This window comes from Oncorhynchus mykiss, chromosome 22 (assembly GCF_013265735.2).
Source record: "Oncorhynchus mykiss isolate Arlee chromosome 22, USDA_OmykA_1.1, whole genome shotgun sequence".
NCBI lineage: Eukaryota > Metazoa > Chordata > Actinopteri > Salmoniformes > Salmonidae > Oncorhynchus > Oncorhynchus mykiss.
Window position 1 is genome coordinate 47,854,323 of NC_048586.1, and position 23,645 is coordinate 47,877,967.

The 23,645-nt window shown below is 46.7% G+C and overlaps 1 protein-coding gene across 2 annotated transcripts; it reads left to right on the forward strand.

The window, feature by feature from the left end:
- Positions 1 to 2,007: 2,007 nt before the first annotated feature.
- On the forward strand, positions 2,008 to 23,424 carry LOC110517324 (desmin). Of its 2 annotated transcripts, XM_036959459.1 has the most exons (10): positions 2,008 to 2,655; positions 10,759 to 10,819; positions 11,408 to 11,503; positions 13,626 to 13,787; positions 15,121 to 15,246; positions 15,698 to 15,918; positions 16,752 to 16,831; positions 17,739 to 17,824; positions 18,103 to 18,141; positions 22,880 to 23,424. In XM_036959459.1, the coding sequence occupies exons 1-10, from the start codon at positions 2,093 to 2,095 to the stop codon at positions 22,919 to 22,921; spliced, it is 1,476 nt and encodes a 491-aa protein (XP_036815354.1). In that variant the 5' UTR covers positions 2,008 to 2,092; the 3' UTR covers positions 22,922 to 23,424. The 2 variants fall into 2 exon arrangements, with proteins under 2 accessions (XP_036815354.1, XP_036815355.1); XM_036959460.1 differs by lacking the exon at positions 18,103 to 18,141 and having other exon boundaries at positions 22,880 to 23,422.
- The last annotated feature ends 221 nt before the right edge of the window (positions 23,425 to 23,645 follow it).

Below are 23,645 nucleotides of genomic sequence, written 5' to 3' on the forward strand. Positions count from 1 at the left end.
ACACACACACACACACACACACACACACACACACACACACACACACACACACACACACACACACACACACACACACTCACACACACACACACACACAAAAACACACCAGCAGCTGAACTGTATTTTGTGTGGAACGTAATGGCGTACTTGTATGGGCATCTGACATCTTAAATAGCAATGAATAGCAATGCTAACGTTTGAGATCCTTTTTCTATGACAGATCTCCACCCTCTTACTAACTAGTCGGCCTTACCGTACTTCCAAGTCTTACGCAAGGAAGCTGGGAAGTCGAGGCTATTTAGACTCAGACAGTAGTCAAATGGTATCTGTGTATCATCAGGTCACACTACAGAGAGACTGAGAGCTGGGGCTCATCAGGGGCTCAGGGCCAGAGAGTAGCCCACTGGTGACTCACCAGTCTGGGCCTCCTGATCTACCCTAATCTCTATCACTGGTTGGTTTCTGTACTAGGTTGGACCAGGACCATGTAGAACGTTTGGCCATATTCTCATCATTTATTCCGACAATTCCCTATTAGATGAGCCGTTGTAAACAAGCAAAAACAGAGCAGCGAATTTAACAGACGTTTAGTTATTTTTCATGGATTATCATTGGAGATAACGTGTATACAAGCCTTCGCTGTGTCGTGGTGTCAACACATGGCATGTCTGCTTTCACTGAACATCTTTATAGGTTTTGATAAACTATCAGCAAAATAAACAGCACAGCGAGGAAACGTCAATTATCAATCAGCAACGGCTATGGAGGAGAACGTGACGCTCTCGGGAACGTTCAGATAGAATTTGCATTGGCCCAATTCTCTCTCTCTCTCTCTCTCTCTATATATATATATATATATATATGACTATGGGTTGGACCAGAGTATTTAGAGTGTTTGGAACACTTTTAGAATGTTGAATGTTGTTCTAATTCTAGACATTCAGTTACATAGCATCATTTAAATATTCCCCACGTCTGGTAATGAGGCGGAAACATGGCTGCCATAGAATTTTTAAGCGTCTTGTATAGTATATGCATCACAATGCTCATTCTAGACATTATTACAACGTGTCATGTGAAAGTGGAACGGACACCGTTTTAACTACTTTTCCAGAAATAGAAACAAACAAATAATTATGATATCGATCTAAAATATCAAAACCCGTAGTATATGCTTCTAAACTTTGGAATTAAATCGATGCAGTCAATCAGTGCACGATTAATACAATTCACCAATAAATGAAATGGCTAGGTAGTGTAATAAATATTACTAGCAGGTTGTACATCACAACGGGTACATTTTTCTGTTGCTTCCAGTGCTATTCAGTCATGAACCGTTTCTCTTTCACTAACCCAATATTTTGGACAAAAACGGACAGAGAAAAAGTAGTAGTTTACACCAAAATATCTACACAATCAATCTGGCTAAACACAGTAGTTTGGATGGGTTCTGATAATTTACACCAGTCAAAAAAAAGACTACAATCCTTTAACACAGCAGCAGGGTTTGAACATTTAAGAGTAAATACGTGGTCGACTAGACATGTTTCTGTCCCTCTGATAGAATATGTGTAGGGTAACTTACGGTAACCGTAATCTCATGTTTTTCAGAAGGCCATGAGACTAACACCCCCCCCCCCCCCCCCCCCCCCCCCACACACACACACACACACTCCTACTCCCACAGCCGTTTCCAACAACCCCTACACACCCACTTCCAACAACGGCTACACCCCCCACACTGGCTAGCCTCCACACTGCTACTGGAAACCAGAGCCTATGACAGCTGAATCAAAGAGTGCGAATAGAAATGAGCGAGAGATAGATAGAGACATGAGAAGAGAGAGAGGGAGAGATAGATAGAGACATGAGAAGAGAGAGAGCGAGAGAGAGAGAGAGCGAGAGAGAGAGAGAGAGAGAGAGAGAGAGAGAGGGGGGTGATTGAGGGAGTTGGATGCAGGGGGCTTAGAGTTATGGAGTGGGCGTTGTATGTCTACAAATAGCAGATCTCCTGTCCACCAGCCCCACATTCAGACATCTACTTCCAACAGTAACCCAGTTCCTCCAGCCAGACCCTCAGACAACGTCCACCATGAGCTTCTCCTCCCAGTCCGCCCAGTCAGCCTCTTCCTACCGCCGGACCTTCGGTTCTGGTATTGGATCCACCTCAGGCATGTCCTCCATGTTCTCCCACGGTGGACGCGGCTCCTCCGGCTCGGCCCACATGTCCTCCAGAGTCTACGAGATGACCAAAAGCTCCGCCCGCCCCAGCTACTCCTCCGGCAGTATTCGCTCCTCCTCCGGCGGCGCGATGCGCTCGTACGCCGGGATGGGCGAGAAGCTGGACTTCAACCTGGCCGACGCCACTAACCGCGACTTCCTGGACACCAGGACCAATGAGAAGGCAGAGTTGCAGCACCTGAACGACCGGTTCGCCAGCTACATCGAGAAGGTCCGTTTCCTGGAGCAGCAGAACGCTACTCTGGTGGTGGAGATCGAGAGGCTGAGGGGTCACGAGCCGACCCGCGTGGCCGAGATGTACGAGGAGGAGATGAGAGAGCTGAGGCGTCAGGTGGACGGCATGTCCAATGACCGAGCCCGCATGGAGGTGGAGAGAGACAACTTGGCTGACGACCTGCAGAAACTCAAACTCAGGTGAGAGGTCAGGGGTCAAAAAACATACAGCAAAAATCAAATTAAAAGTTTATTTGTCACGTGTTACAGGATCGGTAGGGTAAGGTGTCAACAGGACAATGAAATGCTATCCTGCAAGCTCTTCCAAAACAACGCAATGTTCAGTGAGAGAGACGTTAGTAAAATCATAATAATAATATCATACGCGCTTGATTAAGAAATCAAACGGCATGAGAGAAAAGACAAGTTAGTAGTTAGGCGGTTATTATATTCAGGATCAATGGAAGTAGATATATTTCAAACTGTATGACGTAGAAGTTCGTTTAAAACTAATTTTAAAAAAGAGAATCACTGAAACTACCTGTTGCCTGTTACTACTGTAATATGTTCTTGATTAAGTTATTCGCTTGAGAAGTTTGGCCCGTTTGATTATGGGCCCTCAATATATATATATATATCACTATCTTGATATTCCAATAAGTGTACATTTTCAGTCTGGAGCTGCCGCAGATGCATCAATACACAGTGAAACAGGTGTTCTCTGTTGAGTGAAAGCCACTCCTTAGAATGTATCCAAAGACCGAATGGTGATATGATCTGAATACGTGTCATGTCTTTATTTCTGCTGAATTGGGGAGAGTAACGCGGTCCCGACAGCGATGTGGTTATCCTCCATCTTAGAGGGAGTATATCAGTGAAGGTGTCAGTTGACATTGAAATGAACAAACAAAACACTTGGAAGTTCTCTCTTGCTATGCTGAAGCTATATATATATATATATATATATATATATATATATACTTTCCTAATTTACCCACAAGAGAAAATGGTTGAGAATGAATGCAGAAGAGATTGAGAAAGAGGATGTCAGAAGACAGAGAGAACGTGATGAGATTATAACTATGTGCCAACGGTCAAAGGGAGGGAAAAGCAGAGGATAACCAATATTGTGAAGGGCAGAAATAATGAGATCTGAATGCAGGATGGATAAACAGACATTACCCCTATTGTCTCAAAGTGTCCCCATAGTAGACAGACACAGAGAGAGAGAGAGACAGACAGACATGTTAGAGACAGACAGACAGACAGACAGACAGACAGACAGACAGACAGACAGACAGACAGACAGTCCCCAGAGTAGACAGACAGACAGACAGACAGTCCCCAGAGTAGACAGACAGACAGACAGACAGACAGACAGACAGACAGTCCCCAGAGTAGACAGACAGACAGACAGACAGACAGTCCCCAGAGTAGACAGACAGACAGACAGACAGACAGACAGACAGACAGACAGACAGACAGACAGACAGACAGACAGACAGTCCCCAGAGTAGACAGACAGACAGACAGACAGACAGACAGACAGACAGACAGACAGACAGACAGACAGACAGACAGACAGTCCCCAGAGTAGACAGACAGACAGACAGACAGACAGACAGACAGACAGACAGACAGACAGACAGACAGACAGACAGACAGACAGACAGACCAGACAGACAGACAGACAGCTCGTCTTTGTCCACCAGTTGCTCAGAGCCCTCTCAGGAATCAGCAGAATACCATTCCCATATTAGACCACTATTCTTATCCATCCCAATATACCCTGAGTGCCTACTGTACTCCTCCTAAATATAGCCCGATATCAGCAGGCCTATTGGATGCCGTGTCTGACTCTGTGGCGTGCCAAGGCCTCATGAGAGTCTACGACCGTAAACTGTGGAAGCGTTCAACAGTGTTTCAAGTTTCACGTTTTGTTTTTTATTGTCACGTGCTACAGGGAAATGTCTTTTCTTGCTCAGTAGTAGTAGAAATAAATAAAGTAGAACAAAAAACACAGGAGAAGAACATTTAGTTTTGTTTGTTGTAGTGTTGTTAATAGACGTTTCTATTTCGAGGTACAGGATCAACGGTGTGAAATGGTCTCTGGGTTTTTTTTTTCTTCATGGGATTTTCTCTGCACGGTAAACGGTAAACAGCTGACGTGACCCAGCTCCTCCAAGGCTCTGCGAGGGAAGGGGTTTGGGCGCAGTGTAGACGGAGGAACGAGGGAGAGTCAAACCACTGTTGAAAGTGGAGGTGGAAAAGGGGTGAACGTTTGAGAAGGTTCTGGGGTGGAACACACAGCCTGCTGGGTCATACTGACCTCAGATCAACTCAGGGTTGGGATTCATAGTGTTTCAGAGTAGGAGAGTAGAGTCTGCTCCCCTCGGTCTGTCTGCGCTACATGCTCCCCTCAGTCTGTCTGCTCCCCTCAGTCTGTCTGCTCTACACGCTCCCCTCAGTCTGTCTGCTCCCCTCAGTCTGTCTGCTCCCCTCAGTCTGTCTGCTCTACATGCTCCCCTCAGTCTGTCTGCTCCCCTCAGTCTGTCTGCTCAGGTCCCTGTCTGCTCCCCTCAGTCTGTCTGCTCCCCTCAGTCTGTCTGCTCCCCTCAGTCTGTCTGCTCCCCTCAGTCTGTCTGCTCCCCTCAGTCTGTCTGCTCCCCTCAGTCTGTCTGCTCTACATGCTCCCCTCAGTCTGTCTGCTCCCCTCAGTCTGTCTGCTCCCCTCAGTCTGTCTGCTCAGGTCCCTGTCTGCTCCCCTCAGTCTGTCTGCTCCCCTCAGTCTGTCTGCTCCCCTCAGTCTGTCTGCTCCCCTCAGTCTGTCTGCTCAGGTCCCTGTCTGCTCCCCTCAGTCTGTCTGCTCCCCTCAGTCTGTCTGCTCCCCTCAGTCTGTCTACTCCCCTCAGTCTGTCTGCTCCCCTCAGTCTGTCTGCTCTACATGCTCCCCTCTGTCTGTCTGCTCCCCTCAGTCTGTCTGCTCTACATGCTCCCCTCAGTCTGTCTGCTCCCCTCAGTCTGTCTGCTCCCCTCAGTCTATCTGCTCCCCTCAGTCTGTCTTGCCCCCCTCAGTCTATCTGCTCTGTAAAGGTGTTTATCGCAGGCAGCAACATGAGACACATAGACAGCGTGGTGGCCATCCTTCGCCTCCCCTGTGATCTAAATGCAGAGTCCTGACATGCCTGGCCTGCCAACCATTATATAATGCACGCCACACTAGATAATATAATATAATAAGAATAACTGACATTTATCAGACACTTTGATCCAGAGTGTCTGCATCAACAGTACTGACACAGTATAGGGGTCTGCATCAACAGTACTGACACGGTATAGGAGTCTGCATCAACAGTACTGATACAGTATAGGAGTCTGCATCAACAGTACTGACACGGTATAGGAGTCTGCATCAACAGTACTGACACAGTATAGGAGTCTGCATCAACAGTACTGACAGTGTACCAGAGTCTGCATCAACAGTACTGACACAGTATAGGGGTCTGCATCAACAGTACTGACACGGTATAGGGGTCTGCATCAACAGTACTGACACAGTATAGGAGTCTGCATCAACAGTACTGACACAGTATAGGAGTCTGCATCAACAGTACTGACAGTGTACCAGAGTCTGCATCAACAGTACTGACACAGTATAGGGGTCTGCATCAACAGTACTGACACAGTATAGGAGTCTGCATCAACAGTACTGACACAGTATAGGAGTCTGCATCAACAGTACTGACACAGTATAGAAGTCTGCATCAACAGTACTGACACAGTATAGGAGTCTGCATCAACAGTACTGACACAGTATAGGAGTCTGTACCAACAGTACTGACAGTGTACCAGAGTCTGCATCAACAGTACTGACACAGTATAGGGGTCTGCATCAACAGTACTGACACGGTATAGGAGTCTGCATCAACAGTACTGATACAGTATAGGGGTCTGCATCAACAGTACTGACACAGTATAGGAGTCTGCATCAACAGTACTGACACAGTATAGGGGTCTGCATCAACAGTACTGATACAGTATAGGGGTCTGCATCAACAGTACTGATACAGTATAGGAGTCTGCATCAACAGTACTGACACAGTATAGGAGTCTGCATCAACAGTACTGACACGGTAGAGGAGTCTGCATCAACAGTACTGATACAGTATAGGAGTCTGCATCAACAGTACTGATATAGTGTAGGAGTCTGCATCAACAGTACTGACACAGTATAGGAGTCTGCATCAACAGTACTGACACAGTATTGGAGTCTGCATCAACAGTACTGACACAGTATAGGGGTCTGCATCAACAGTACTGACACAGTGTAGAAGTCTGCATCAACAGTACTGACACAGTATAGGAGTCTGCATCAACTGTACTGACACAGTATAGAAGTCTGCATCAACAGTACTGACACAGTATTGGAGTCTGCATCAACAGTACTGACACAGTATAGGAGTCTGCATCAACAGTACTGATACAGTATAGGGGTCTGCATCAACAGTACTGACACAGTATAGGAGTCTGCATCAACAGTACTGACACAGTATAGGAGTCTGCATCAACAGTACTGACACAGTATAGGAGTCTGCATCAACAGTACTGACACGGTAGAGGAGTCTGCATCAACAGTACTGATACAGTATAGGAGTCTGCATCAACAGTACTGACACAGTATAGGAGTCTGCATCAACAGTACTGACACAGTATAGAAGTCTGCATCAACAGTACTGACACAGTATTGGAGTCTGCATCAACAGTACTGACACAGTATAGGAGTCTGCATCAACAGTACTGACACAGTATAGAAGTCTGCATCAACAGTACTGACAAGGTATAGGAGTCTGCATCAACAGTACTGACACAGTATAGGAGTCTGCATCAACAGTACTGATACAGTATAGGAGTCTGCATCAACAGTACTGACACAGTATAGGAGTCTGCATCAACAGTACTGACACAGTATAGAAGTCTGCATCAACAGTACTGACACAGTATTGGAGTCTGCATCAACAGTACTGACACAGTATAGGAGTCTGCATCAACAGTACTGACACAGTATAGAAGTCTGCATCAACAGTACTGACAAGGTATAGGAGTCTGCATCAACAGTACTGACACAGTATAGGAGTCTGCATCAACAGTACTGACACAGTATTGGAGTCTGCATCAACAGTACTGACACAGTATAGAAGTCTGCATCAACAGTACTGACACAGTATAGGAGTCTGCATCAACAGTACTGACACAGTATAGAAGTCTGCATCAACAGTACTGATACAGGATAGGAGTCTGCATCAACAGTACTGATACAGGATTGGAGTCTGCATCAACAGTACTGACACAGGATAGGAGTCTGCATCAACAGTACTGACACAGTATAGGAGTCTGCATCAACAGTACTGACACAGTATAGGAGTCTGCATCAACAGTACTGACACAGTATAGGAGTCTGCATCAACAGTACTGACACAGTGTAGAAGTCTGCATCAACAGTACTGACACAGTGTTGGAGTCTGCATCAACAGTACTGACACAGTGTAGAAGTCTGCATCAACAGTACTGACACAGTGTAGAAGTCTGCATCAACAGTACTGACACAGTGTAGAAGTCTGCATCAACAGTACTGACACAGTGTAGAAGTCTGCATCAACAGTACTGACACAGTGTAGAAGTCTGCATCAACAGTACTGACACAGTGTAGAAGTCTGCATCAACAGTACTGACACAGTGTAGACGTCTGCATCAACAGTACTGACACGGTATAGAAGTCTGCATCAACAGTACTGACACGGTATAGGAGTCTGCATCAACAGTACTGACACAGTGTAGACGTCTGCATCAACAGTACTGACACGGTATAGAAGTCTGCATCAACAGTACTGACACAGTATAGGAGTCTGCATCAACAGTACTGACACAGTATAGGAGTCTGCATCAACAGTACTGATACAGGATAGGAGTCTGCATCAACAGTACTGATACAGGATTGGAGTCTGCATCAACAGTACTGACACAGTATAGGAGTCTGCATCAACAGTACTGACACAGTATAGACGTCTGCATCAACAGTACTGACACAGTATAGAAGTCTGCATCAACAGTACTGACACGGTATAGGAGTCTGCATCAACAGTACTGACACGGTATAGGAGTCTGCATCAACAGTACTGACACAGTGTAGACGTCTGCATCAACAGTACTGACACGGTATAGAAGTCTGCATCAACAGTACTGACACGGTATAGAAGTCTGCATCAACAGTACTGACACTGTATAGAAGTCTGCATCAACAGTTCTGACACAGTGTCAGTCTGCTCTGCTTAGCCATTCAGGAAGCAACCAGAACACAAAAAGGATATCAAATGATTTTGTAGGGGTTACAGCCATCTCTGTAGCTCACTGCCCTCTCTGCGTTTCTGTTTGACCCTTGACCTGCCTTAGGACAGCTGAAAGGGGTCCACTGTACAAGGAATGTGTGTCTCTGGGGGAAGGGTCCATTCCTCTAGGCACAGAGAGAGACTGTGCTTTAAAGATATAGTGATAACCGCACAGCATCGGTTCAACTGAGTAAAGTCTACTGTTCCAAATTGTTTGCATAGTCAACTGACACACACACACACACTTACCCTACCAGACATGCCACCAGGGGTCTTTTCACAGTCCCCAGGACCAGAACACACTTACCCTACCAGACATGCCACCAGGGGTCTTTTCACAGTCCCCAGGACCAGAACACACTTACCCCACCAGACATGCCACCAGGGGTCTTTTCACAGTCCCCAGGTCCAGAACACACTTACCCTACCAGACATGCCACCAGGGGTCTTTTCACAGTCCCCAGGTCCAGAACACACTTACCCTACCAGACATGCCACCAGGGGTCTTTTCACAGTCCCCAGGACCAGAACACACTTACCCCACCAGACATGCCACCAGGGGTCTTTTCACAGTCCCCAGGACCAGAACACACTTACCCCACCAGACATGCCACCAGGGGTCTTTTCACAGTCCCCAGGACCAGAACACACTTACCCCACCAGACATGCCACCAGGGGTCTTTTCACAGTCCCCAGGTCCAGAACACACTTACCCCACCAGACATGCCACCAGGGGTCTTTTCACAGTCCCCAGGACCAGAACACACTTACCCTACCAGACATGCCACCAGGGGTCTTTTCACAGTCCCCAGGACCAGAACACACTTACCCTACCAGACATGCCACCAGGGGTCTTTTCACAGTCCCCAGGACCAGAACACACTTACCCTACCAGACATGCCACCAGGGGTCTTTTCACAGTCCCCAGGACCAGAACACACTTACCCTACCAGACATGCCAACAGGGGTCTTTTCACAGTCCCCAGGACCAGAAACTAATTCAAGGAAACATACAGTATTGTACAGAGCCCTGAGTGAATGGAACTCCCTTCTGTCTCATATAGTGAACAAGTGAACAGCAAACCTGGCTTCAATAAACAACACCTCACGACACAACACTTCTCCTCCATGTGACCCACTTGTTGTGTGTACGTGCTGACGTGTATGTAGAACTGATAGATGAACACGCACACACACACGCACACACACACACACACACACGCAAACATACACACACACATACACATACACACACACAAATACGCAGGCACGCACACACACACACACACACACACACACACACACACACACACACATACACACACACATACACACATGCACACACACACACACACACACACACAAACACACACACACACATACACACACACACACACACACACAAACACACACACACACACACACTACGTGTTAATGTTTGAAATGTATGTAAATTGTCAAGTCTTTTGTCTGTAATGTGTATTTTGTGTCAGAGCCCAGTAAGACCAGTAAGACCAGTAAGACCAGTTGTCTAATGGGGATCCTAATAAACATGGAATCAAAATCACAACAATCACAGGCTCAGATAGGGAGGAAAAGGTTGTCTGTGAATCTGTTTAAACTCCAACTGAGCCTTTTCTTTAACCTCCCTCCCTCCCTCCCTCCCTCCCTCCCTCCCTCCCTCCCTCCCTCCCTCCCTCCCTCCCTCCCTCCCTCTCTCCTCCCTCCCTCCCTCTCTCCTCCCTCACTCCCTCCCTCCCTCCCTCCCTCCCTCCCTCCCTCCCTCCCTCCCTCCCTCCCTCCCTCCCTCCCCCTCTCCCTCCCTCGCTCCTTCCTTCCCTCCTTCCCTCCCTCCCTCCCTCCCTCCCTCCCTCCCTCCCTCCCTCCCTCCCTCCCTCCCTCCCTCCCTCCCTCCCTCCAGACTGCAGGAGGAGATCCACCAGAGGGAAGAGGCAGAGAACAACCTGTCTGCCTTCAGAGCTGTGAGTTACACTTTCCCTCTCCTTCTCTCTCTCTCTGTCTGCCTTCAGAACTGTGAGTCACACTTTCCCTCTCCTTCTCTCTCTCTCTCTGTCTGCCTTCAGAGCTGTGAGTTACACTTTCCCTCTCCTTCTCTCTCCCTTTGTCTGCCTTCAGAACTTTCTCTCTTCCCAAATGATCAATGAAATACATGCTGTCAGGTTAGATCAATGATAACAGTGCAGAGTGTGACACCAACATCAACCGAAGCTGCTATCGTTCCCAAGAGTAACTTCTGAGTCTCTCTCTCTTGCTCTCTGTCTCTCGCTATGTCTCTCTCTCTCTGTCTCTGTCTCTCTGTCTCTCTCTCTCTCTCTCTCTCTCTCTCTCTCTCTCTCTGTCTTTCTCTCTCACTGTCTCACTCACTGTCTCTGTCTGTCTGTCTGTCTGTCTGTCTGTCTGTCTGTCTGTCTGTCTGTCTTTCTCTGTTTCTCTCTCTGTCTCTCTGTCAATATGTTATGTCAACTCTCGTCTTGGGAAAGGCCCTGTGCTGAAACATCGACATTAAAACAGCCTCTACTACATCCACTGTTCTTGTTGCGTTTCTCCAGGACGTGGACTCTGCCACGCTGGCCAGGCTGGACCTGGAGAGACGCATTGAAAGCCTGCAGGAGGAGATCACCTTCCTCAAGAAGATCCACGAGGAGGTCAGTAGTGTCCCAGGCCCTTTATGCTAACCCTTCTCACCCTGCGATAGAATAGCGCCCTGCTCAGGGTGGTGTACTTGCACATCAAGCCTCATGCTACAGAAACAGGTGAATTACTCATAGGGCTGGAGTCTGTCTCAGATAAGGCTACTTACTTATGCCCATTTAACACTACTGAGCCGAGCTGGGCCGAGTCAAGCTGAACCGGGCCGAGCCAAGCTGAACCGGGCCGAGCCAAGCTGAACCGGGCCTGGCCAAGCTGAATGTCTGCTTGCCATTTTTATGATGGGAAATATAATGTAAAATACTACACCCACACAACCAACTGTATACACCACACCTCACCACACCACACCTCACCACACCTCACCACACCACACCACACCTCACCACACCACACCTCACCACACCTCACCACACCACAACACACCACACCTCACCACACCACACCTCACCACACCACACCATAACACACCACACCTCACCACACCACACCTCACCACACCTCACCACAACACACCACACCTCACCTCACCACACCACAACACACCACACCTCACCACACCTCACCACACCTCACCACAACACACCACACCTCACCACACCACACCACACCTCACCACACCTCACCTCACCACAACACACCTCACCACACCTCACCACACCTCACCACACCTCACCACAACACACCACACCTCACCACACCACACCACACCTCACCACACCTCACCTCACCACACCACTCCACACCACACCTCACCACACCACACCACACCACACCTCACCACACCACACCTCACCATAACACACCACACCTCACCACACCACACCTCACCACACCTCACCACACCACTCCACACCTCACCACACCACACCACTCCTCACCACACCTCACCACAACACAACACACCACACCTCACCACACCACACCTCACCACACCACTCCACACCACACTACACCACACCACACCTCACCTCACCTCTCCACACCTCACCACACCACACCACACCACACTACACCACACCTCATCTCACCACACCACACATCACACCACACCACACCTCACCACACTACACCACACTACACCACACCACACAACCAACTATACACACCACACCCACACAACCAACTGTACACACCACACCACACAACCAACTATACACACCTCACCACACAACCAACTGTACACACCACACACAACCAACTATACACACCACACCACACACCAACTATACACACCACACCACACACCAACTATACACACCACACTCACACACCAACTATACACACCACACCACACACACCACGCCACACTGTGTACAGTGGATGGGGAGAGGGACTTTTCTAGCTTCTAACGCCAAAGTCCTTTCATGCTCTGTCTCCTTCCCCTGACATTTGACTTCAGAGAAATGCTGGCTTGTGTCAGCTGGTTCGTGACATGGAGTGCCCTCTGCAACATTGTTCAACACATGCACAGCTATAATTAAACCATGAGAGAGCGACTAGATGCTGGGAAATGTATGAGTGAGTGAGTGAGAGAGAGCCAGAGAGAGAGAGAGACAGAGAGAGAGAGAGACAGAGAGAGACAGAGACAGAGACAGAGAGAGACAGAGAGAGACAGAGAGAGACAGAGAGAGAGACAGAGAGAGAGACAGAGAGAGAGAGAGAGACAGAGAGAGAGACAGAGAGAGAGAGAGAGACAGAGAGAGAGACAGAGAGAGAGACAGAGAGAGACAGATAGACAGAGAGAGAGACAGAGAGAGAGAGAGAGACAGAGTGAGAGACAGAGAGAGAGACAGAGAGAGACAGATAGACAGAGAGAGAGAGAGAGAGAGAGAGAGAGAGAGAGAGAGAGAGAGAGAGAGAGAGAGACCAGTGGTCCTGTATTGTAGGAGCCATGGTTTTTCCTGGTCAGTATAGTCAGTGTAACTCTGGGCCGGATGTGAAGTCAGTGAATCAGGAGAGTGGAGGAACAAAAATATTTGTTATGGCTAATGGCTCTAAATTAAATCCTGTATGTACCTCTGAGCCCTAACCTCTGACCCCTAACCTCTGAACCCTGACCTCTATCCTCTGACCTCTGAAACCTGACCTCCGAACTCTATCCTCTGACCCCTGCAGGAGATCCATGAGCTGACGAGCCAGATGCAGGAGACCTCGGTGCAGGTCCAGATGGACATGTCCAAACCAGACCTGACCGTTGCCCTCAGGGACATCCGTATGCAGTACGAGGGTATCGCAGCCAAGAACATCTCTGAGGCAGAGGACTGGTACAAGTCCAAGGTGAACACCATCTATAACAGTATTATATAATATGGTATAGTACAGAGGAACCATCTATAACACACTGTAGTATTATATAATATGGTATAGTACAGAGGACTGGTACAAATCCATGGTGAAAACACTAGACATATGGGTGGGTAGTGACAGTGGGGTCATAGTTAGAGAGGCTTGCTGCCATCGGGATGGTTGACAGAATTGGCTTAGGACAGTACAGAACAGGATTGGAGCCTATTCCGTTTCAGTTAAGTAATTCAATTGGAATTGGAATTAAATTGACTGCATTGAAAATTAATTTAAATCGACCCCAAGTCCCCAACCCTGGCAAAGAACATGTGACCGCCAGTACTTTAAGTAAAGCAGTGTTAGATAAGCTAAAATTGGATATGATATGTGGACTGTGACAGTAGCTAAGCTAACTACGTTGGTACCACTACACAGTGACAGTAGCTAAGCTAACTACATCGGGCACCACTACACAGTGACAGTAGCTAAGCTAACTACGTTGGCACCACTACACAGTGACAGTAGCTAAGCTAACTACGTTGGTACCACTACACAGTGACAGTAGCTAAGCTAACTACGTTGGTACCACTACACAGTGACAGTAGCTAAGCTAACTAGGTTGGCACCACTACACAGTGACAGTAGCTAAGCTAACTACGTTGGTACCACTACACAGTGACAGTAGCTAAGCTAACTACGTTGGTACCACTACACAGTGACAGTAGCTAAGCTAACTACGTTGGTACCACTACACAGTGACAGTAGCTAAGCTAACTACATCAGGCACCACTACACAGTGACAGTAGCTAAGCTAACTACATCGGGCACCACTACACAGTGACAGTAGCTAAGCTAACTACATCGGGCACCACTACACAGTGACAGTAGCTAAGCTAACTAGATCGGCACCACTACACAGTGACAGTAGCTAAGCTAACTACGTTGGTACCACTACACAGTGACAGTAGCTAAGCTAACTACATCGGCACCACTACACAGTGACAGTAGCTAAGCTAACTACGTTGGTACCACTACACAGTGACAGTAGCTAAGCTAACTACGTTGGTACCACTACACAGTGACAGTAGCTAAGCTAACTACGTTGGTACCACTACACAGTGACAGTAGCTAAGCTAACTACGTTGGTACCACTACACAGTGACAGTAGCTAAGCTAACTACATCGGGCACCACTACACAGTGACAGTAGCTAAGCTAACTACATCGGGCACCACTACACAGTGACAGTAGCTAAGCTAACTACATCGGGCACCACTACACAGTGACAGTGGCATCTATTCTTACCCATGTCTCCACCTCCTCTCCAGGTGTCAGACCTGAACCAGGCTGTGAACAAGAACAACGATGCTCTGAGACAGGCCAAACAGGAGAGCATGGAGTTCAGGCATCAGATCCAGTCCTACACCTGTGAGATCGACTCTCTCAAGGGAACCGTGAGTACTCTGTTACTACACCCTACTCTATATTACTACACCCTAATCTATATTACTACACCCTACTCTATATTACTACACCCTACTCTATATTACTACACCCTACTCTATATCCTATTGGACTGTTACTACATGCTACTCTAGATCCTCCTGGACCAAGTTTACTCTTGTTTTCTTCCCTTCATGGATTTGACAGGAAAGGATTGGTGCTAGAAACTCCCTCTAGTCGTGTTTTAAACCAATCCAATGCTCTTCCTTTTAAATGGGTGGGGAGTAGTTCACACTTCAGGACAATTCTCTAACCTATCATCACTTCAATCACCTCTCCACCAGCTCCCCTCTCACCTCTCAATCTAACTATGATACCTGTTTATGTAATGATCTTTCTCTCTCTCTCTCTCTCTCTCTCTCTCTCTCTCTCTCTCTCTCTCTCTCTATCTTTCCCCTACAGAACGAGTCTCTGCTGAGGCAGATGAGGGAGATGGAGGATCGTCTGGGAAACGAGGCTGGAGGTTACCAGGACTCCGTCACCCGTCTGGAGGCTGAGATCGCCAAGATGAAGGATGAGATGGCTCGTCACCTCAGAGAGTACCAGGACCTCCTCAATGTCAAGATGGCCCTGGATATAGAGATCGCTACCTACAGGAAGCTACTGGAGGGAGAGGAGAGCCGGTAGGAGAGAGGGATGAGTAGGGAGAGGGATAGAGAAGAGGGAGGGAAGGTAGGAGTATGGAGAGGGACAGAGAAGATGGAGGGGTAGGGGAGGGATAGAGAAGAGGGAGGGAAGGGAGGTGTAGGGGGAGGGATAGAGAAGAGGGAGGGAAGGGAGGTGTATGGAGAGGGATAGAGAAGATGGAGGGGTAGGGGAGGGATAGAGAAGATTGAGGGGTAGGGGAGGGATAGGGGGAGGGATAGAGAACATGGAGGGGTAGGGGAGGGATAGAGAAGATTGAGGGGTAGGGGAGGGATAGAGAAGAAGGAGGGAAGGGAGGAGTGTTGGGGAGGGATAGATAAGATTGAGGGGTAGGGGAGGAACAGGGGGAGGGATAGAGAAGATTGAGAGGTAGGGGAGGGATAGAGAAGATTGAGGGAAGGGAGGAGTGTTGGGGAGGGATAGAGTAGATGGAGGGGTAGGGGAGGAACAGGGGGAGGGATAGAGAATAGTGAAAGATAGCCCTGGACATAGAGATCACTGCCTAACAGGTGATAAACAGTATTAGGAAGTGGACTGGAGAGAGAAGTAAGTGGAATAGGTCCTGAATGCTTCTATTGATAGAGAGAGAGAGAGAGAGAGAGAGAGAGAGAGAGAGAGAGAGAGAGAGAGAGAGAAAGAGAGAGAGAGAGAGAGAGAGAGAGAGAGAGAGAGAGAGAGGGTGGGGAGGGGGGCGGACGAGGCTAGATAGAGGGGTGAGGACATGTCTGTAAGTGCGTCATTAAAATCATCATAAACTAATTATTTCACCTGTAAATAACTATTCTGTTGGTGTTCTCTATTTCTTCCCCAGAATCACTGTATCTGGCTCCAAGTCTTCTCACTCTGGCTCCCACTCTGCTGCCTCATTATATTCCACTGTTGGATTCAGAGGTGACCACTGAAAACACACTTCCTCACAACTGACCAATCACCAAAGAGTCCTATAAGACATGTACAGTAACTTAAAGTAAAGGGATGGTGAGAGCAGAATCACAATTTCACCACGAGGTGGAGCAGCTGTACGCTGAAAACACGGACAGCATGAATTGATGCATTTCGGATATTTGCATCACTGAGACCACAATCAGTTCAACGATGACGATAGAGGATGATTGAAGTTAATTGATTGGTTGATTGATTGGTTGATTGATTGGTTGGTTGGTATATTAAACTGTGGCTATTGATGTTAGGTTGAGGCAGAGTGAATCATATATACAACTCTGGGTTGATGTTAGATTGAGGCAGAGTGAATCATACATACAACTCTGGGTTGATGTTGATGTTAGATTGAGGCAGAGTGAATCATACATACAACTCTGGGTTGATGTTGATGTTAGTTTGAGGCAGAGTGAATCATATATACAACTCTGGGTTGATGTTGATGTTAGATTGAGGCAGAGTGAATCATATATACAACTCTGGGTTGATGTTGATGTTAGATTGAGGCAGAGTGAATCATATATACAACTCTGGGTTGATGTTGATGTTAGATTGAGGCAGAGTGAATCATATATACAACTCTGGGTTGATGTTGATGTTAGATTGAGGCAGAGTGAATCATATTTACAACTCTGGGTTGATGTTGATGTTAGATTGAGGCAGAGTGAATCATATATACAACTCTGGGTTGATGTTGATGTTAGATTGAGGCAGAGTGAATCATATTTACAACTCTGGGTTGATGTTGATGTTAGATTGAGGCAGAGTGAATCATATATACAATTCTGGGTTGATGTTAGGTTGGTTTTGTGATTCTGTTAGTACGAGGTTGTCTTAACTCTGTCCGATCCATCCGCAGAGACCAGCCCAGACGTCGGACGATCAGCAGAGGTCCACTCCAAGAAGACTGTCCTGATCAAGACCATCGAGACCCGCGATGGAGAGGTAAAATCAACACACAGACGATGACACAGCATCCAATATCGGCTTTGTTCCAAGTAAACACCTTATTCCCTAAATAGACCACTACCAGGGTTCTGGTGAAAGGTAGTGCACTATATAGGGAATAGGGTGCCATTTGAGTGGTATCGTTGGGAACCCACAGCTGACAGTCAGTCCGCAGGGGAAAGTACAACTGATCATGCAGGCCTAGCTTAATAAAGGCAGATAAAAGTATCTCATAGCCTTATACATCTTTTAATCAATGTTCATTTTTGTTCTAGATGACATATTCTATGAGAGATGGAGCTAGTGCTCTGTGTGTAAGTGCGGCTTAAATATCAATTTTTGACCCAGCCACCTTTTAATTAACTCACTTTTCATATTCTCACCCCCTCAGTATTAGACCTGATGACTGTGTCCTCTCCCTCAGTATTAGACCTGATGACTGTGTCCTCTCCCTCAGTATTAGACCTGATGACTGTGTTCTCTCCCTCAGTATTAGACCTGATGACTGTGTCCTCTCCCTCAGTATTAGACCTGATGACTGTGTCCTCTCCCTCAGTATTAGACCTGATGACTGTGTTCTCTCCCTCAGTATTAGACCTGATGACTGTGTCCTCTCCCTCAGTATTAGACCTGATGACTGTGTTCTCTCCCTCAGTATTAGACCTGATGACTGTGTCCTCTCCCTCAGTATTAGACCTGATGACTGTGTCCTCTCCCTCAGTATTAGACCTGATGACTGTGTCCTCTCCCTCAGTACTATACCTGATGACTGTGTCCTCTCCCTCAGTATTAGACCTGATGACTGTGTTCTCTCCCTCAGTATTAGACCTGATGACTGTGTCCTCTCCCTCAGTATTAGACCTGATGACTGTGTCCTCTCCCTCAGTATTAGACCTGATGACTGTGTCCTCTCCCTCAGTATTAGACCTGATGACTGTGTCCTCTCCCTCAGTATTAGACCTGATGACTGTGTCCTCTCCCTCAGTATTAGACCTGATGACTGTGTCCTCTCCCTGAGTATTAGACCTGATGACTGTGTTCTCTCCCTCAGTATTAGACCTGATGACTGTGTCCTCTCCCTCAGTATTAGACCTGATGACTGTGTTCTCTCCCTCAGTATTAGACCTGATGACTGTGTCCTCTCCCTCAGTATTAGACCTGATGACTGTGTTCTCTCCCTCAGTATTAGACCTGATGACCGTGTCCTCTCCCTCAGTACTATACCTGATGACTGTGTCCTCTCCCTCAGTACTATACCTGATGACTGTGTTCTCTCCCTCAGTATTAGACCTGATGACTGTGTCCTCTCCCTCAGTACTATACCTGATGACTGTGTTCTCTCCCTCAGTATTAGACCTGATGACTGTGTCCTCTCCCTCAGTACTATACCTGATGACTGTGTTCTCTCCCTCAGTATTAGACCTGATGACTGTGTCCTCTCCCTCAGTATTAGACCTGATGACTGTGTTCTCTCCCTCAGTACTATACCTGATGACTGTGTCCTCTCCCTCAGTATTAGACCTGATGACTGTGTTCTCTCCCTCAGTATTAGACCTGATGACTGTGTCCTCTCCCTCAGTATTAGACCTGATGACTGTGTTCTCTCCCTCAGTATTAGACCTGATGACTGTGTCCTCTCCCTCAGTACTGATGACTGTGTTCTCTCCCTCAGTATTAGACCTGATGACTGTGTTCTCTCCCTCAGTATTAGACCTGATGACTGTGTCCTCTCCCTCAGTATTAGACCTGATGACTGTGTCCTCTCCCTCAGTATTAGACCTGATGACCGTGTCCTCTCCCTCAGTATCAGACCTGATGACTGTGTTCTCTCCCTCAGTACTGATGACTGTGTCCTCTCCCTCAGTATTAGACCTGATGACTGTGTCCTCTCCCTCAGTACTATACCTGATGACTGTGTTCTCTCCCTCAGTATTAGACCTGATGACTGTGTCCTCTCCCTCAGTATTAGACCTGATGACTGTGTCCTCTCCCTCAGTATTAGACCTGATGACTGTGTTCTCTCCCTCAGTATTAGACCTGATGACTGTGTTCTCTCCCTCAGTATTAGACCTGATGACTGTGTTCTCTCCCTCAGTATTAGACCTGATGACTGTGTTCTCTCCCTCAGTATTAGACCTGATGACTGTGTTCTCTCCCTCAGTATTAGACCTGATGACTGTGTTCTCTCCCTCAGTATTAGACCTGATGACTGTGTCCTCTCCCTCAGTATTAGACCTGATGACTGTGTCCTCTCCCTCAGTATTAGACCTGATGACCGTGTCCTCTCCCTCAGTATCAGACCTGATGACTGTGTTCTCTCCCTCAGTACTGATGACTGTGTCCTCTCCCTCAGTATTAGACCTGATGACTGTGTCCTCTCCCTCAGTATTAGACCTGATGACTGTGTTCTCTCCCTCAGTATTAGACCTGATGACTGTGTTCTCTCCCTCAGTATTAGACCTGATGACTGTGTCCTCTCCCTCAGTATTAGACCTGATGACTGTGTTCTCTCCCTCAGTATTAGACCTGATGACTGTGTTCTCTCCCTCAGTATTAGACCTGATGACTGTGTCCTCTCCCTCAGTATTAGACCTGATGACTGTGTTCTCTCCCTCAGTATTAGACCTGATGACTGTGTCCTCTCCCTGAGTATTAGACCTGATGACTGTGTCCTCTCCCTCAGTATTAGACCTGATGACTGTGTCCTCTCCCTCAGTATTAGACCTGATGACTGTGTCCTCTCCCTCAGTATTAGACCTGATGACTGTGTCCTCTCCCTCAGTATTAGACCTGATGACTGTGTTCTCTCCCTCAGTATTAGACCTGATGACTGTGTTCTCTCCCTCAGTATTAGACCTGATGACCGTGTCCTCTCCCTCAGTATTAGACCTGATGACTGTGTTCTCTCCCTCAGTACTAGACCTGATGACTGTGTTCTCTCCCTCAGTATTAGACCTGATGACTGTGTCCTCTCCCTCAGTATTAGACCTGATGACTGTGTTCTCTCCCTCAGTATTAGACCTGATGACTGTGTTCTCTCCCTCAGTATTAGACCTGATGACTGTGTCCTCTCCCTCAGTATTAGACCTGATGACTGTGTTCTCTCCCTCAGTATTAGACCTGATGACTGTGTCCTCTCCCTCAGTATTAGACCTGATGACTGTGTCCTCTCCCTCAGTATTAGACCTGATGACTGTGTCCTCTCCCTCAGTATTAGACCTGATGACTGTGTCCTCTCCCTCAGTATTAGACCTGATGACTGTGTCCTCTCCCTCAGTATTAGACCTGATGACTGTGTTCTCTCCCTCAGTATTAGACCTGATGACTGTGTCCTCTCCCTCAGTATTAGACCTGATGACTGTGTCCTCTCCCTCAGTATTAGACCTGATGACTGTGTCCTCTCCCTCAGTATTAGACCTGATGACTGTGTTCTCTCCCTCAGTACTATACCTGATGACTGTGTTCTCTCCCTCAGTACTATACCTGATGACTGTGTCCTCTCCCTCAGTATTAGACCTGATGACTGTGTCCTCTCCCTCAGTATTAGACCTGATGACTGTGTTCTCTCCCTCAGTATTAGACCTGATGACTGTGTTCTCTCCCTCAGTATTAGACCTGATGACTGTGTCCTCTCCCTCAGTATTAGACCTGATGACTGTGTCCTCTCCCTCAGTATTAGACCTGATGACTGTGTCCTCTCCCTCAGTATTAGACCTGATGACTGTGTTCTCTCCCTCAGTATCAGACCTGATGACTGTGTCCTCTCCCTCAGTATTAGACCTGATGACTGTGTCCTCTCCCTCAGTATTAGACCTGATGACTGTGTCCTCTCCCTCAGTATTAGACCTGATGACTGTGTCCTCTCCCTCAGTATTAGACCTGATGACTGTGTCCTCTCCCTCAGTATTAGACCTGATGACTGTGTCCTCTCCCTCAGTATTAGACCTGATGACTGTGTCCTCTCCCTCAGTATTAGACCTGATGACTGTGTTCTCTCCCTCAGTATCAGACCTGATGACTGTGTCCTCTCCCTCAGTATCAGACCTGATGACTGTGTCCTCTCCCTCAGTACTAGACCTGATGACTGTGTTCTCTCCACCCCACCTCAGAGCACCTCACCCTCCTCTCACAGTTAAAAAACCTACAGAGGACACCAGGATCGGGTTCAATATCTTTTAAATTCAATCAATTCAGGAATTGTACATATTCCAACTCAAATTTTTCCTTTTAGAAAAAACGTCTAGCAGAATTGGAATTAAAATTTGAATTTTAGTTTACTTCCTGAATTGAACCCAACCCTGTAGGACACAATATTCTTCACATTAAACTACAGAGGTGTATTCGCTGTCTTGTCCAAACTGTAACGATCTCTAATGCATCTGATACTCTGATTTCTGTTCCAAGTACACCACCGTTCCAAAGTGTGGAGTCAATTAGAAATTCATTGTTGTTGAAAGAAAAAAAAATCATTTTTGTTTTGTCCATTAAAATAACATCAAATTGATCAGAAATACCGTGTAGACATTGTTAATGTTGTAAACGACTGTTGTAGCAGGAAACGGCTGATTTTTATTTATGGACAGATGCATATCTGAGTTCCCAGTCATGTGAAATTCATAGACTAGAGAGTTTAAATTGACATGGAAACCATCTGTTAGTTATATCTCACACCATTTCACCTCCTGCCATTACCGCAAGCAACGTCCTCCCTAATTTAAGTGCCACCAGCCTCCTGTGGTTAGTTCGTGCATGTGTTTTAAATGACAACTTCGTCATCGATCCACATTTTTAAATATACATTTTATTTTATTTAACTATGCCAAGGTATTTATACGAGGGGACTGTTGTATTTTATATATTTTTAAATTGTGTGTAATTGAACGAAGCAAAGGCTCCCTTGTCAAAGAGACTATGGTCTCAAAGGGACAACGCGTGGAAATAACGGGTCAATATAAACCACAAAATGCACTGTACTGTGTCTCTCGAAGCCATCTGTTTGTTGTCACTGTGCCTGACCTATCCACCCTGACGGACTCTCTTCTCCTCCCGCAGGTGGTCAGTGAATCTACACAGCACCAGCAGGACATCATGTAAACAACAACAACAGCAACAACAAGCTTAAATTAGGAAAAAAAAAAATGGATGTTTACATACAAAAATACGAGGGGTTCTCTAGCTGCCGTTTCTAAGGCAATGCCTCGTTTTAAAAAAGGTCTCTTTTTTGAGAGGGAGTGAGTTATGAACACTTTATGAAGTGTTATAACCAATTTATGAAGGGTTATATCCTTCATAGGAATGTTTATAACTCGTGAACTCCAACTAATCAGATGTTATATGACCCATCTCCGAAGCAGAAGAACATAAGAAGAAAGACAATGTTAAGTTACAGTAATCAGAAGGTGGGAACAAGGTGGAGTGAAAGGCAAGTCAGGCCCTGGCCAGAACAGAACACGCATGGCTAGAATGGATCTCCAGGAGGTCAAGAGATGGATCTCTGTAGTGCACGTCTGTGTGTGAGTGGGTCTCTTTGCTTCACAATAGTTTCACAGTGGCAAATGATTTGAAATAAAGATATACTGTATCTTCAAAAGAGAATACAATTGATTCTATTCCTTGGTTATTTCATATGTACAGTGCCTTGCGAAAGTATTCGGCCCCCTTGAACTTTGCTACCTTTTTCCACATTTCAGTTTTCAAACATAAAGATATAAAACTGTATTTTTTTGTGAAGAATCAACAACAAGTGGGACACAATCATGAAGTGGAACGACATTTATTGGATATTTCAAACTTTTTTAACAAATCAAAAACTGAAAAA